The following is a 12,156-nucleotide window of genomic DNA, read 5'->3' on the forward strand; positions in this document are numbered from 1 at the left end:
AGAGTCAGCGCTGTCACCGGGGAGTGATCTGTATCAGAGTCAGCGCTGTCACCGGGGAGTGATCTGTATCAGAGTCAGCGCTGTCACCGGGGAGTGATCTGTATCAGAGTCAGCGCTGTCACCGGGGAGTGATCTGTATCAGAGTCAGCGCTGTCACCGGGGAGTGATCTGTATCAGAGTCAGCCCTGTCACCGGGGAGTGATCTGTATCAGAGTCAGCGCTGTCACAGGGGAGTGATCTGTATCAGAGTCAGCGCTGTCACCGGGGAGTGATCTGTATCAGAGTCAGCGCTGTCACCGGGGAGTGATCTGTATCAGAGTCAGCGCTGTCACAGGGGAGTGATCTGTATCAGAGTCAGCGCTGTCACCGGGGAGTGATCTGTATCAGAGTCAGCGCTGTCACCGGGGAGTGATCTATATCAGAGTCAGTGCTGTCACAGGGGAGTGATCTGTATCAGAGTCAGCGCTGTCACCGGGGAGTGATCTGTATCAGAGTCAGCGCTGTCACCGGGGTGTGATCTATATCAGAGTCAGTGCTGTCACAGGGGAGTGATCTGTATCAGAGTCAGCGCTGTCACCGGGGAGTGATCTGTATCAGAGTCAGCGCTGTCACCGGGGAGTGATCTGTATCAGATTCAGCGCTGTCACCGGGGAGTGATCTGTATCAGAGTCAGTGCTGTCACAGGGGAGTGATCTGTATCAGATTCAGCGCTGTCACCGGGGAGTGATCTGTATCAGAGTCAGTGCTTCTCACAGGGGAGTGATCTGTATCAGAGTCAGCGCTGTCACAGGGGAGTGATCTGTATCAGAGTCAGCGCTGTCACCGGGGAGTGATCTGTATCAGAGTCAGCGCTGTCACAGGGGAGTGATCTGTATCAGAGTCAGCGCTGTCACCGGGGAGTGATCTGTATCAGAGTCAGCGCTGTCACCGGGGAGTGATCTGTATCAGAGTCAGCGCTGTCACCGGGGAGTGATCTGTATCAGAGTCAGCGCTGTCGCTGGGGAGTGATCTATATCAGAGTCAGCGCTGTCACTGGGGAGTGATCTATATCAGAGTCAGCGCTGTCACTGGGGAGTGATCTGTATCAGAGTCAGCGCTGTCACCGGGGAGTGATCTGTATCAGAGTCAGCGCTGTCACCGGGGAGTGATCTGTATCAGATTCAGCGCTGTCACAGGGGAGTGATCTATATCAGAGTCAGCGCTGTCACTGGGGAGTGATCTATATCAGAGTCAGCGCTGTCACTGGGGAGTGATCTGTATCCGAGTCAGCGCTGTCACCGGGGAGTGATCTGTATCAGATTCAGCGCTGTCACAGGGGAGTGATCTGTATCAGAGTCAGCGCTGTCACCGGGGAGTGATCTGTATCAGAGTCAGCGCTGTCACCGGGGAGTGATCTGTATCAGAGTCAGCGCTGTCACCGGGGAGTGATCTGTATCAGAGTCCTGTGAACTCTTCCCCTGCCAGATGAACGTGTAATGTTTTTCTTTCAATGCTCTGTTCTTGGCGAGCCTGATATGTTGTGGGAATGCAAAGTCCGTGTTCAGCCCATCCAGTTCCATGTCGATCAGGGCTGTCCCGGGCACATTATCACCTGGCTGCAAGTTGTATGTCCATCCTGTACGCATGGTCCTGACGTTCCAGCTTGCCAATCAAAAGTGTTGGCACCTTTGTGTTTGTCTGTCGGGTGTGATGGATTCCATCCCCTTGCTGAGCAGACACTAAACTCCAAGCACCCATTGGAGCAGATGGACTGTGAGCGGGACCGCTTCTTACCAGTCGGGGGCTGTGGCTGAGCAATGGGACACAGTGCTTCCTCCCACCATCACAGACTGCTGGAGCTGCCCTTGTCTACGCCAACCAAGTTGGGCTCATCAATTCTTATTGCTGTATCCCGTGTTGTGTTGGCAGCGAAACTGGAGTGCCCTCTCCAGGATACAAGCCTGGGGAAAAGCCATGGGGAGCCTGGGTTTCCCCAACGTCAGGGTGCCCTCCTCGACTTCCCCGCTTGGGTCCTAAGGCACCTGCTCGAGTGCAGGAGTTGCTGGGAAAGCTGGTTTCTTGTGACGTCAGTCCACCTTTGGGCCCTACTTCAGATTTATTTTGGTCAGGGTTTTCTCCCCTGAGACTTCAGCTGCCCCCAAGGTATCCACAAGGCAGTGAAGCTGTTCGCCCATCATTGTTTGATGAATGTCCTCATGCCGATAGGCTTGCCCACTGCAAGTCTTGGGGGAGGCCCCAAACCTCCTTGAAGATTCAGCCTGGGGGCCGTGAGGGATCCAAGTTCCTCGTGTTGCCACGAGGAGGCACAGCTGAGGGCGTGCTGATGGGAGAGGCTGTGTCCTGCCTGGGAGAGGTCTTTCTTTCTCTCGCTTTGCTGCTCACCAGTGGTCTGGGCTGAAAGCGAGAAGCAAGCTAGCTCACACAAGTGGAAAGCACGCTAACTCTCTTCACCCACACACTGGACGCATCACAGCGACCTGTTGGATACAAAGGCAGCAGTGCCGACCTGGAACTCCCCAAAGATCTGCTGAGGCTGGGGGGGGTCAATTAAAAATGTCACAACCGGTCGATTTTGGTTAAGTCAGTTTATTAAGGGTTAAGGAAGCAAAGTGGGTCAGACACAGATCAGCCATCATCCAATTGAATGGTGGGACAAGCTAGAGGGGCCAAATGGCCTCCTTCCCTTATCCTCTGTCCAATCTGATCTTGGCCATTCACGGACTTCCTCTCTCAACCCTGAACCCGAGAAGTGAATTCACAACTCTGTGTGGGGAAAGGTTTCACCTGGCCTTCTGCTCGACACCTTGTATCTTCCCTCGCACCGAGCAGCATGGTCGGTAATCAGTGCTGGATCCTCTCCGAAGCCTGGGTATCCTTCCTATAGTGCGGAGCCAATACTGCACACAGTCCTCCAACTGAGGGCTCTTCAAGTTTGAATTTAGGCTCATTATTACCTGCTTTTAAAAAATATTCCATGCAGCTTATGATAAAACCTAGATTTCAGCCAGCATCTCTCTCAGCCTGCTCACCCTGAAACACCACCTGTAATGTCCAGCGAGCCTGTTTACCCACAATCCCTCTGCTCCCCCGCAGCTCCCTCTGCTCCCCCGCAGCTCCCTCTGCTCCCCCGCAGCTCCCTCTGCTCCCCCGCAGCTCCCTCTGCTCCCCCGCAGCTCCCTCTGCTCCCCCGCAGCTCCCTCTGCTCCCCCGCAGCTCCCTCTGCTCCCCCGCAGCTCCCTCTGCTCCCCCCCAGCTCCCTCTGCTCCCCCACAGCTCCCTCTGCTCCCCCACAGCTCCCTCTGCTCCCCCGCAGCTCCCTCTGCTCCCCCGCAGCTCCCTCTGCTCCCCCGCAGCTCCCTCTGCTCCCCCGCAGCTCCCTCTGCTCCCCCGCAGCTCCCTCTGCTCCCCCGCAGCTCCCTCTGCTCCCCCGCAGCTCCCTCTGCTCCCCCGCAGCTCCCTCTGCTCCCCCGCAGTTCCCTCTGCTCCCCCGCAGCTCCCTCTGCTCCCCCGCAGCTCCCTCTGCTCCCCCGCAGCTCCCCGTGCTCCCCCACAGCTCCCCGTGCTCCCCCACAGCTCCCCCTGCTCCCCCGCAGCTCCAAGTCTACTTCCAGTCATAGTATAACCACTGCTCTTCTTTTATTACCAACATGAATCACTGTGCACTTTTCATATTGAATTCTATCTGCCACATCCCTGTTCGGAATAATATCCATTTCAGCTCCTCCCCTTATCCCAGTGCAGGGACACTGACAGCGACAGCGACACCCCCTCTAATCATTTATACAGATAGTAGACAGAAGCGGCTGCAGCACTGAATCTCGAAGGCTGACCTGATAATTGTTATAAGCACTCGACAGCTTTACACAAAGGCAGTACCTGTCCTGGGAGTGTTTGATGGGGACAGTGTAGGGGGAGCTTTACTCTGTATCTAACCGCGTGCTGTATCTGTCCTGGGAGAGTTTGATGGGGATAGTGTAGAGGGAGCTTTACTCTGTATCTTACCCTGTGCTGTACCTGTCCTGGGAGTGTTTGATGGGGACAGTGTAGAGGGAGATTTACTCTGTATCTAACCCCGTGCTGTACCTGCCCTGGGAGAGTTTGATGGGGACAGTCTAGAGGGAGCTTTACTCTGTATCTAACCCCGTGCTGTACCTGTTCTGGGAATGTTTGATGGGGACAGTGTAGAGGGCGCTTTACTCTGTATCTAACCCCGTGCTGTATCTGTCCTGGGAGTGTTTGATGGGGACAGTGTAGAGTGAGATTTACTCTGTATCTAACCCCGTGCTGTACCTGTCCTGGGAATGTTTGATGGGGACAGTGTAGAGGGAGCTTTAACCTGTATCTAACCCCGTGCTGTACCTGTCCTGGGAGTGTTTGATCGGGATGTTGTAGAGGAAGATTTACTCTGTATCTAACCCCATGCTGTACCTGTCCTGGGAGTGTTTGATGGGGACAGTGTAGAGGGAGCTTTACTCCGTATCTAACCCCGTGCTGTCCCTGTCCTGGGAATGTTTGATGGGGACAGTGTAGAGGGAGCTTTAATCTGTATCTAACCCCGTGCTATACCTGTCCTGGGAGTGTTTGATGGGAGATTAATTCTGCATCTGATGGTAATCTTTGGTCATTTCTCTAAAGTGTTCAACTGGCAGAGTATCTCTGAAAACCTCCGTCACCTTCATCGAGACCACCCAATACCCACCAGCGCCCAGAGACCAGCCGACCGCTGAACAGAAGCTGCCCTTCGATTTCTTCTATCCCTTCAAGATCATCAGCAGTGGAGTTGGAGTGTCTGCAGGATCGAGAATGGGTACTTTCTGCAGTGTCCTTTTGATAGGCTTCCTGAGTCAGCGATGAGTCTCCACCAGTCAGATCCGTCAAAAATTGAGATCTCTTCAACACTGGTGGGAGCAGGATTTTAATGTGAAGGTTGTTGCTACTGAGGGGATAACACTATGATTAGGGGAGGAGCTCCCACTGTCCCTGCACTGGGAGTAGGGGAGGAGCTCTCACTGTCCCTGCACTGGGATTAGGGGAGGAGCTGTCACTGTCCCTGCACTGGGATTAAGGGAGGCGCAGTCACTGTCCCTGCACTGGGATTAGGGGAGGAGCTCTCACTGTCCCTGCACTGGGATTAGGGGAGGAGCTGTCACTGTCCCTGCACTGGGATTAAGGGAGGCGCAGTCACTGTCCCTGCACTGGGATTAGGGGAAGAGCTCCCACTGTCCCTGCACTGGGATTAGGGGAGGAGCTCCCACTGTTCCTGCACTGGGATTAGGGGAGGAGCTCCCACTGTCCCTGCACTGGGATTAGGGGAGGAGCTCACACTGTCCCTGCACTGGGATTAGGGGAGGAGCTGTCACTGTCCCTGCACTGGGATTAGGGGAGGAGCTCACACTGTGCCTGCACTGGGATTAGGGAAGGAGCTGTCACTGTCCCCGCACTGGGAGTAGGGGAGGAGCTCCCACTGTCCCTGCACTGGGATTAAGGGAGGATCTGTCACTGTCCCTGCACTGGGATTAGGGGAGGAGCTCCCACTGTCCCTGCACTGGGTTTAGGGGAGGAGCTCACACTGTCCCTGCACTGGAATTAGGGGAGGAGCTCACACTGTCCCTGCACTAGGATTAGGGGAGGAGCTGTCACTGTCCCTGCATTGGGATTAGGGGAGGAGCTCTCACTGTCTCTGCACTGGGACTAGAGGTGTAGCTCTCACTGTCCCTGCACTAGGAGTAGGGGAGGAGCACTCTTTGTTTCTGCGTTGGGTCTTTGGGTTTTGCTCCCTCACCTTTCCTGTCCCAATCAATAGCCTCTTCTTGCTGGTCTCTTTAGGGGCTTTGAATCCTCACATCCCATACCCAGCAGCCACTTCCTCATTCACTGGGGTCCAGTTAGCATCTTCCTTGGAAAGGGGAATTGTCAGTGGTATCTTCGGTATCCCTGAGTGGCCCACTCCATCTGCACTGATTTATAACCAGCCCGGCCCATACCTTTCCTGTAACTGGGTAGGTCTGTGCACTTTCCTACTTATTCACATATGAATCTTTGTAAATAAATATGACTCTTTAATGTACTGTTGACAGGTATGTCGTGTTTTTTTGCTGCAAATTCTGTTTGAGGGAAAGTCGCATGGATTCCAGTGGCTCTCAGGTTCACCCTGTTACAGGAATGAAAACTCTGGTGTAAGATCTGTCTAATAATTCTCTGTGATTTTTCTTTTTCATAAATGCATCACCGCTTTCCCAAGGGATAAGTAGAGGATGGAAAATCAAAAGCAGGATTGCCAGGGACACCCATACCCTGAGGCTGAGTTAAGAAATTGGTTCTGAGTCCTTGGGTTGAATGCCCCACTGGTGTCTCAGGATTGTCTTGGAGTCGGGCATTGGCTGATCCTGTCAGGACCGGACTGGCTGAGGCTCTGTTCTCTTGAAAGGAGAAGGCTGAGGGGTGATTATTAAAAGGTTCGATGGGGTAGATGTCGTGAAAACGTGAGGGAGATGAAAAGAAGGAGCCATCAACACAAGACAGTTACTAACCAACCTGATAAGGAATTCAGAAGCAACCTCTTTGCCCTGAGAGTGGCGAGATTGGGAAGTCACTACCACAAGGTGAGATGGAGATGGAGAGCGTAGATGTATTCAAGGGGAAGCTAAGTAAGTGCATGAAGGATAAAGCAACAGAAGGATATCCTGATACGTTGAGGTGAAGCTTTAGGGAAATATTGCGGTGTAGTGGTAATGTCGCTGGACTAGTTGAGGCCCAGACGAATGCTCCAGGGAAATGGGTTCAAATCCCACCATGGCAGCTGGTGGAATTTAAATTCGCTTCATCAAATTTGGACTTGGAAGCTGGCATCAGTGACGGTGACCATGGAGTTATCGTCGATTGTTATAAAAACCCATCTCATGGCCTCTAGGCAAGTCTGGCCTACACGTGACTCCTGACCCACAGCAATGTGGCTGACTCTTAACTGCCCTCTGAAATGGACAAGCAAGCCACTCGGTTCAAGGGTCAATTAGGGATGGGGAAGGAATACTGACCTTGCCAGAGATGCTCACATTCCCATGAAAATAAAAAGAAAGTAAGGCGAGGGGAGACCTGTGTGAAGAATAAACACTGGCCAGCACAGACATGTTGGGTTCAACGGCCTGTTTCTACCTCGACAAATTCACTGTAATGATCTGGTGGCCAAAGATCAAAGCCACGAGATTGGAGATTCCCGCCTGAAACCTTAATCTGATGCTGCAGTCACTAGGACGACCGCCAAATCCATCTGGGGCCATTTTTGGATCTTCAGGCTGAGCTGCAAGCGCACATGTCATCCTATCGGGTGAAACATTCTACTTCAATCTACATCACTTAGAGTCATAAACAAACTTATGGCTCCCTATTCCTTCATCCAAGGAAGTTTTACTAGATTAAGACAACCTGCCCATTCCTGGTATTATGAGGAAAGGTTGGACAGGCTAGACTTGTATCCGCTGGAGTTTAGAAGAGTAAGAGGCGACTTGATTGAAACATATAAGATCCTGAGGGGTCCTAACAGGGTGGATACGGAAAGGATGTTTCCTCTGCGAGAATCTAGAACTAGGGGTCATGGTTTAAAAATAAGGGGTCGCCCACTTAATACAGAGATGAGGAGGAATTTTTTCTCTGAGGGTCGTGAGCTTTTGGAATTCATCCCTAAAAGGTGGTGGAAGCAGATTCTTTAAGTATTTTTAAGGTAGAGGCAGTTAGATTCTTGATAAGCAAGGGGGTGAAAGGTTATCGGATCAGCCATGATCTTGGTGGAGCAGACTCGAGGGGCTGAATGGCCTACTGCTCCTGTCGTGAAAAGCTGCAGCTCCGGCATGGTCTCGGGGGGAGCTAGTCACACCCTGCCAATTTGAGTACATGTCCAGTATCCCTTTCTGTCTGCTTCCTGCTAACAAACGGCTTGTTTATGTCAGTGGATTGCCTCCAATTCTGTATTCTGGAAGTTCAGACAATAACATTATAGACTTGCACGCGCACACTGTTACTTAGCCCCCCCCCAAAAAAAATCAAAATCAAATGGTTAAGACATGACTTAGCCTTTACAAATCCATACTCATCAGCTCAAGTTTGTCCAAATGTTCAATCACTGTCAATAATAGGTTCTATTAATTTGCCTACAACTGCCGTCAGACTAATAGCTTATTATTTCCCAGTTTTTCTCTCCTACCCATAAATGAAGTGACAATGGGAATTTTCTAATCTTTTACTGTGCATTCATAGGAAATGGGCATCACTAGCCAAGCCAGCATTGGGAATGTAGCGGAACTTTCCAGGCCACTTCAGAGGGAAGTTAAGAGCCAACCCCGTCATTGTAATGAAGGCACAGACCGTGCTAATGTCTCTCGACAGGGCCTGGCCTCCAATTGTCTTGGAGGCCCCCTCCTCACCCCACTCTTTGCCGCTGCAATAAGGCAGCCACTCTGTCAAGACCATGTAGTGGTTGGCATTCAAAAAAAAAAAGGTCATGCACAGAATAGGAACGCGTCCTTCACAAGGAGGCCTTCGCCACGAGCTTGGTCTGATGCCTCAGCGTCTCCCCCATGGGGTACGCAAGCGCCTCGTGACTGCCTGCTTCAGCTGAGCGAGAAATTAGCATGCCATGGTCATTGGTGCATACGCTCCGACACTTGGGGCAACAGACAAGGCCAAGGAGGGCTTCCTTGCCCAAGTCCCAAACTGATAACCTCCAAACAACCCAACTCCCTGACCCTTCAAGGTGAGGACGGCAGATGTCCTTCCCCAAGGGTCATTAACTAACCAGGTGGGGTTTTTTTTTAACCACAATCAATGATCCAAAGTACATACAAAATAGGAGCAGGAGTAGGCCATTCGGCCCCTCGAGCCTGCTCCGCCATTCAATAAGATCATGGCTGCTCTGCATGTGTTTAGAATTCCACATTCTCATCTACCCCCGATAACCTTTGATTTCCTCACCTAACAAGAATCAATCTACCTCCGTCTTAAAAATATTCAATGACCCCCCCACCTCTACTGCCTTCTGAGGCAAGAGAGTTCCAAAGCCACACAACCCTCTGAACGACAAAGTTTCTCATCTCATTTCTGGACATCCCCCTCTATTATCCCTCACTTCTGATTGGCAGAGAAGTGGCAAATGAAATTCAATCTGACCAGTCCACTGATATCTTCCTTGCAGTCGACAGCTTGCTTCTTCCTTATCGAAGCACGTGGCTCATCTTGATACCCTCAGCAAACATCTTAGTCATACACCCTACATTCAGTCTTAAGTCCGTGACATTTACATAGACGCAGCAAAGGACCCAGTACTGAGCCCTGCAGAACTCCACTAGGAACAGACATCAGGTCGCCAAAACACTTGCTAACCGTAACCCTTTCTTTCCTTCACCACTGAGCCAATATTGGGTCCAACGTGCCACTTTGCCCTGGATCCCCGGAGCATTTAATTTACTGACCCGCCCATCGTGTGGGACCTTGTCAATCGCTGGTGTCCATGACGCCTCTCATTGCAATACCCTTAGTTCCAATACAGCCACCCAGCAGATAGAATCAGAATTGCAAACAGGGTAACACTTTATTGATTTATACAAATACCATGAACCAACATCATCACCCAGCTGCGTTTCGGATAAGTGTTCTTTTTACTATTCTAGTGTTCATTATTCTACAAGGTGATTCTCCCCCGCCCTCCCCTCAGCCCCCTCCAACCTCCCTTCCCCAGTCTCTTCAGTAGGTGGGTGACTGTGACTCGCTCTGGGCGGGTCAGATGCTCATAGCGAGCGATCCCGAAGGGCCCGGGCACGAGGGGACCTCACCTCCGAGCGCAGTGTCACCGCTGCCTCCAGGGCAGAGGGCGCTGGGCGGTGTGGCGAGGGGGCCGGCGTGCTGGCGTCCTGAGGGAGGGTGGTGCGTGCCCCTTCCATGGTGCCGCCCCCACCAGGCGGCTGCGAGCTGGCACTACCACCGCCCAGCTGCGGCACAGCGGACTGCAGGAGGTCGGTGACCCGGCCGAAGCCCCGGTCGATGCGGGTCCCCAGCCTTTCCAGGCCGGAGGAGATGGTGCAGGCCAGGGCCTGGATGGCGCCCGTCTGAGCCTCGATCAACGACGCCAGCGCCGGGGCCACCGGCTCCTGGGCGGAGGGTCTCACCGCCGCGTCCACCGAGCTCACTACATGCTCCATGGTGGACTGCAGGGTGCTGATGCCCTGCGGCAGAATGCCGCACAGGATGGAAGCAGAGTCTTCGACGCTCTCGGACAAGGTGAGGCAGCTCCGAGACAGGCTGTCCAAAGCCTCCAGCAACTGATGATGCACGTGGAAAATCTTTCTTTTAAAGGCCGGGCCACTCAAATCTGCATCTCTGTGTTCCTCAGCATAGCTCGAGTCTGAGCCTGCCCTATGGCCATCTGTGTCCTGCACTGTCCTCTCCAGTATGCTCAGCTCCTGCTCACTACTGCTGAATAATTCACCTTGTGTGGACTCTTCGAGCTCGCCGTCTCTGCTGTCGGCCACGCTGATGTCCCTGCCGGCGTACTGGAAGGACAGAGCCGGTGAGGGGGCGTCTTCCAAAAGGTGGTGCTCCTCTAACTCCTGCCCGGTAAGGCCCAGGTAATGGGATAGACCTGGAATGAAAGGGAGAGGGACAAGGGTCAGCGAGCACCGGCAAGGCCAAGCGGCACAGAGCAGCTCCGGGCGTGGCCGCGCTGCCTGGGTGGCGTCTTAACAAAGAAGCGAGCACGTAAAGAGAAATCGGAAGACACCCTGTGGTACTTGGCCTCCTGCCTCGCCGTTCTCGATGCACCGCCTGCTGTAGATCTCCACGATGTCCAGGGCTTCCTGCTCCATCTGGGTTGGGGCCTGAATGGAGGCCGGCCGTTCTCCACCGCTGAGTGGGTTCCTTGGTTTCTGGGCCAACTTGTCCTGCAGAATAGAACGGGACTGGGTTAGTGGCCTGGCTGCTTGTAAGGGGTTCATGGGAGGCACAGCTCCATCTCGGGCAGAGGCAGCAAGGTGTGAGTAGCAACCAGTAGCAAGGCCTGGTGCAGAAAGCAGTCGGAGGCTGACATGTGAAAGCCTTTGGCAGAATAGTGAAAGGCTTTCTAGTCGTTACCAGGTCAAAGCTCCTTCCCTCCTGTTATGAGGGAGTCGACAGCGAATGAGCGCAGTTAGATAAAGGGAGGCGGAGGGGGTTGGTGTGAGGTGTGGTTGTGACTGAAGAAAAATGCACAAAGTGAACACTCAAGGTGGGGGGGTGGGGATTGGTGAGAGAGTGGGCAGTGTAAATGGAGCAGAGTGTGGTAAGAGTGAAGGAGAGGTGGAGAGTGAGGGAAAGGGGAGGGGGGTGTGGAGAGGGAGGGAAGGGGAGGAGCGAACGTTGAGAGGAAGGGGGCAGAGAGTGGAAGCGAGAGCTGAGAGGGAGAATGGGAAGTGGAGGCTGAGAAGGTGCTCGGAGCGAGAGAAGGGGGAGATGGGGAGGGGTGGACAAGGGAAAGGAAGGGTGCGTAGAGGGAGGGGTGGAGAAGGGGGGAAGAGGGGTGCGGAGAGGGAGGGGTGGAGAAGGGAGAGGGGGCAGTGAAGCTGGAGAGCGATGCAGAGAGGGTGGGGCAGAGAAGGGGAAAAGGGGGAGAAAGGAAGAGGAGGATGAGAGGGGGGCAAAGATGGAGAGAAGACAGGGAGAGAAGGGGAAAGTGGGGCAGAGAGCAGATGGGAACATAGAGGGGGAGAGGGCAGCAGAGATCGTTGAGGGGAGTGCGGAGGAGAGCGGAGAGGGGAGCGGAGAGTTGGAGAGAGGATGGGAGAAATGGGGAGAGAGCTGTTGTGACTAATGGAAAATGCACAAAGTAAACACACAAGTGTGGTTGTGAGAAGAGTGCAGTGTGAAGAGAGTTTACAAGTTGGGAATTTGGTGAGAGTGGGAATTGAGGACAGAGTGGAAAGGAGATGTTCCTCTTTTACCTTCAATACTCAAAGTGGTTCATGTAAACTTTAGAGAATATGCGTTTAAAATTTCTGCCTTAATACTTGGGGCAACTAGAAAAGGAGAAATAAAACTTAAATAATTCGATAGAAATAATATAATGTAAACTAAGAAATGACAAAGCAAGTTCTGCGTCTAAACTGAAGTATGTGGGGAGTTTGTGATCAGCACAAC

General features: G+C 53.0%; 2 protein-coding genes across 2 annotated transcripts in view; one reads left to right on the top strand and one right to left on the bottom strand.

The window, feature by feature from the left end:
• Positions 1–5,425, top strand: part of LOC144671660 (tectonic-3-like) — a 210,394-nt gene extending 204,969 nt beyond the window's left edge. The window contains 1 exon segment of the mRNA XM_078533666.1: positions 4,636–5,425. Coding sequence (XP_078389792.1) covers positions 4,636–4,854 — 219 coding nt within the window. The 3' untranslated portion in view covers positions 4,855–5,425.
• Positions 5,426–9,555: 4,130 nt separating this feature from the next.
• LOC144671544 (uncharacterized) lies at positions 9,556–10,979 on the bottom strand. The gene is made up of 2 exons (XM_078533497.1): positions 10,766–10,979; positions 9,556–10,627 (listed from the first exon to the last, which is right to left on the bottom strand). The coding sequence occupies exons 1-2, from the start codon at positions 10,977–10,979 to the stop codon at positions 9,777–9,779; spliced, it is 1,065 nt and encodes a 354-aa protein (XP_078389623.1). The 3' UTR covers positions 9,556–9,776.
• Positions 10,980–12,156: the final 1,177 nt, after the last annotated feature.

Source organism: Cetorhinus maximus, chromosome 33, assembly GCF_964194155.1.
Source record: "Cetorhinus maximus chromosome 33, sCetMax3.hap1.1, whole genome shotgun sequence".
Lineage (NCBI taxonomy): Eukaryota > Metazoa > Chordata > Chondrichthyes > Lamniformes > Cetorhinidae > Cetorhinus > Cetorhinus maximus.

Excerpts from the sequence above, each read along its gene's own strand:
- LOC144671544 (XM_078533497.1), bottom strand. The coding sequence starts at position 10,979 with ATGAACCCCTTACAAGCAGCCAGGCCACTAACCCAGTCCCGTTCTATT. Across the intron at positions 10,628-10,765 it reads AGGAGGCCAAGTACCACAGG|GTCTATCCCATTACCTGGGC; the intron begins GTGTCTTCCGAT and ends CTTTCATTCCAG.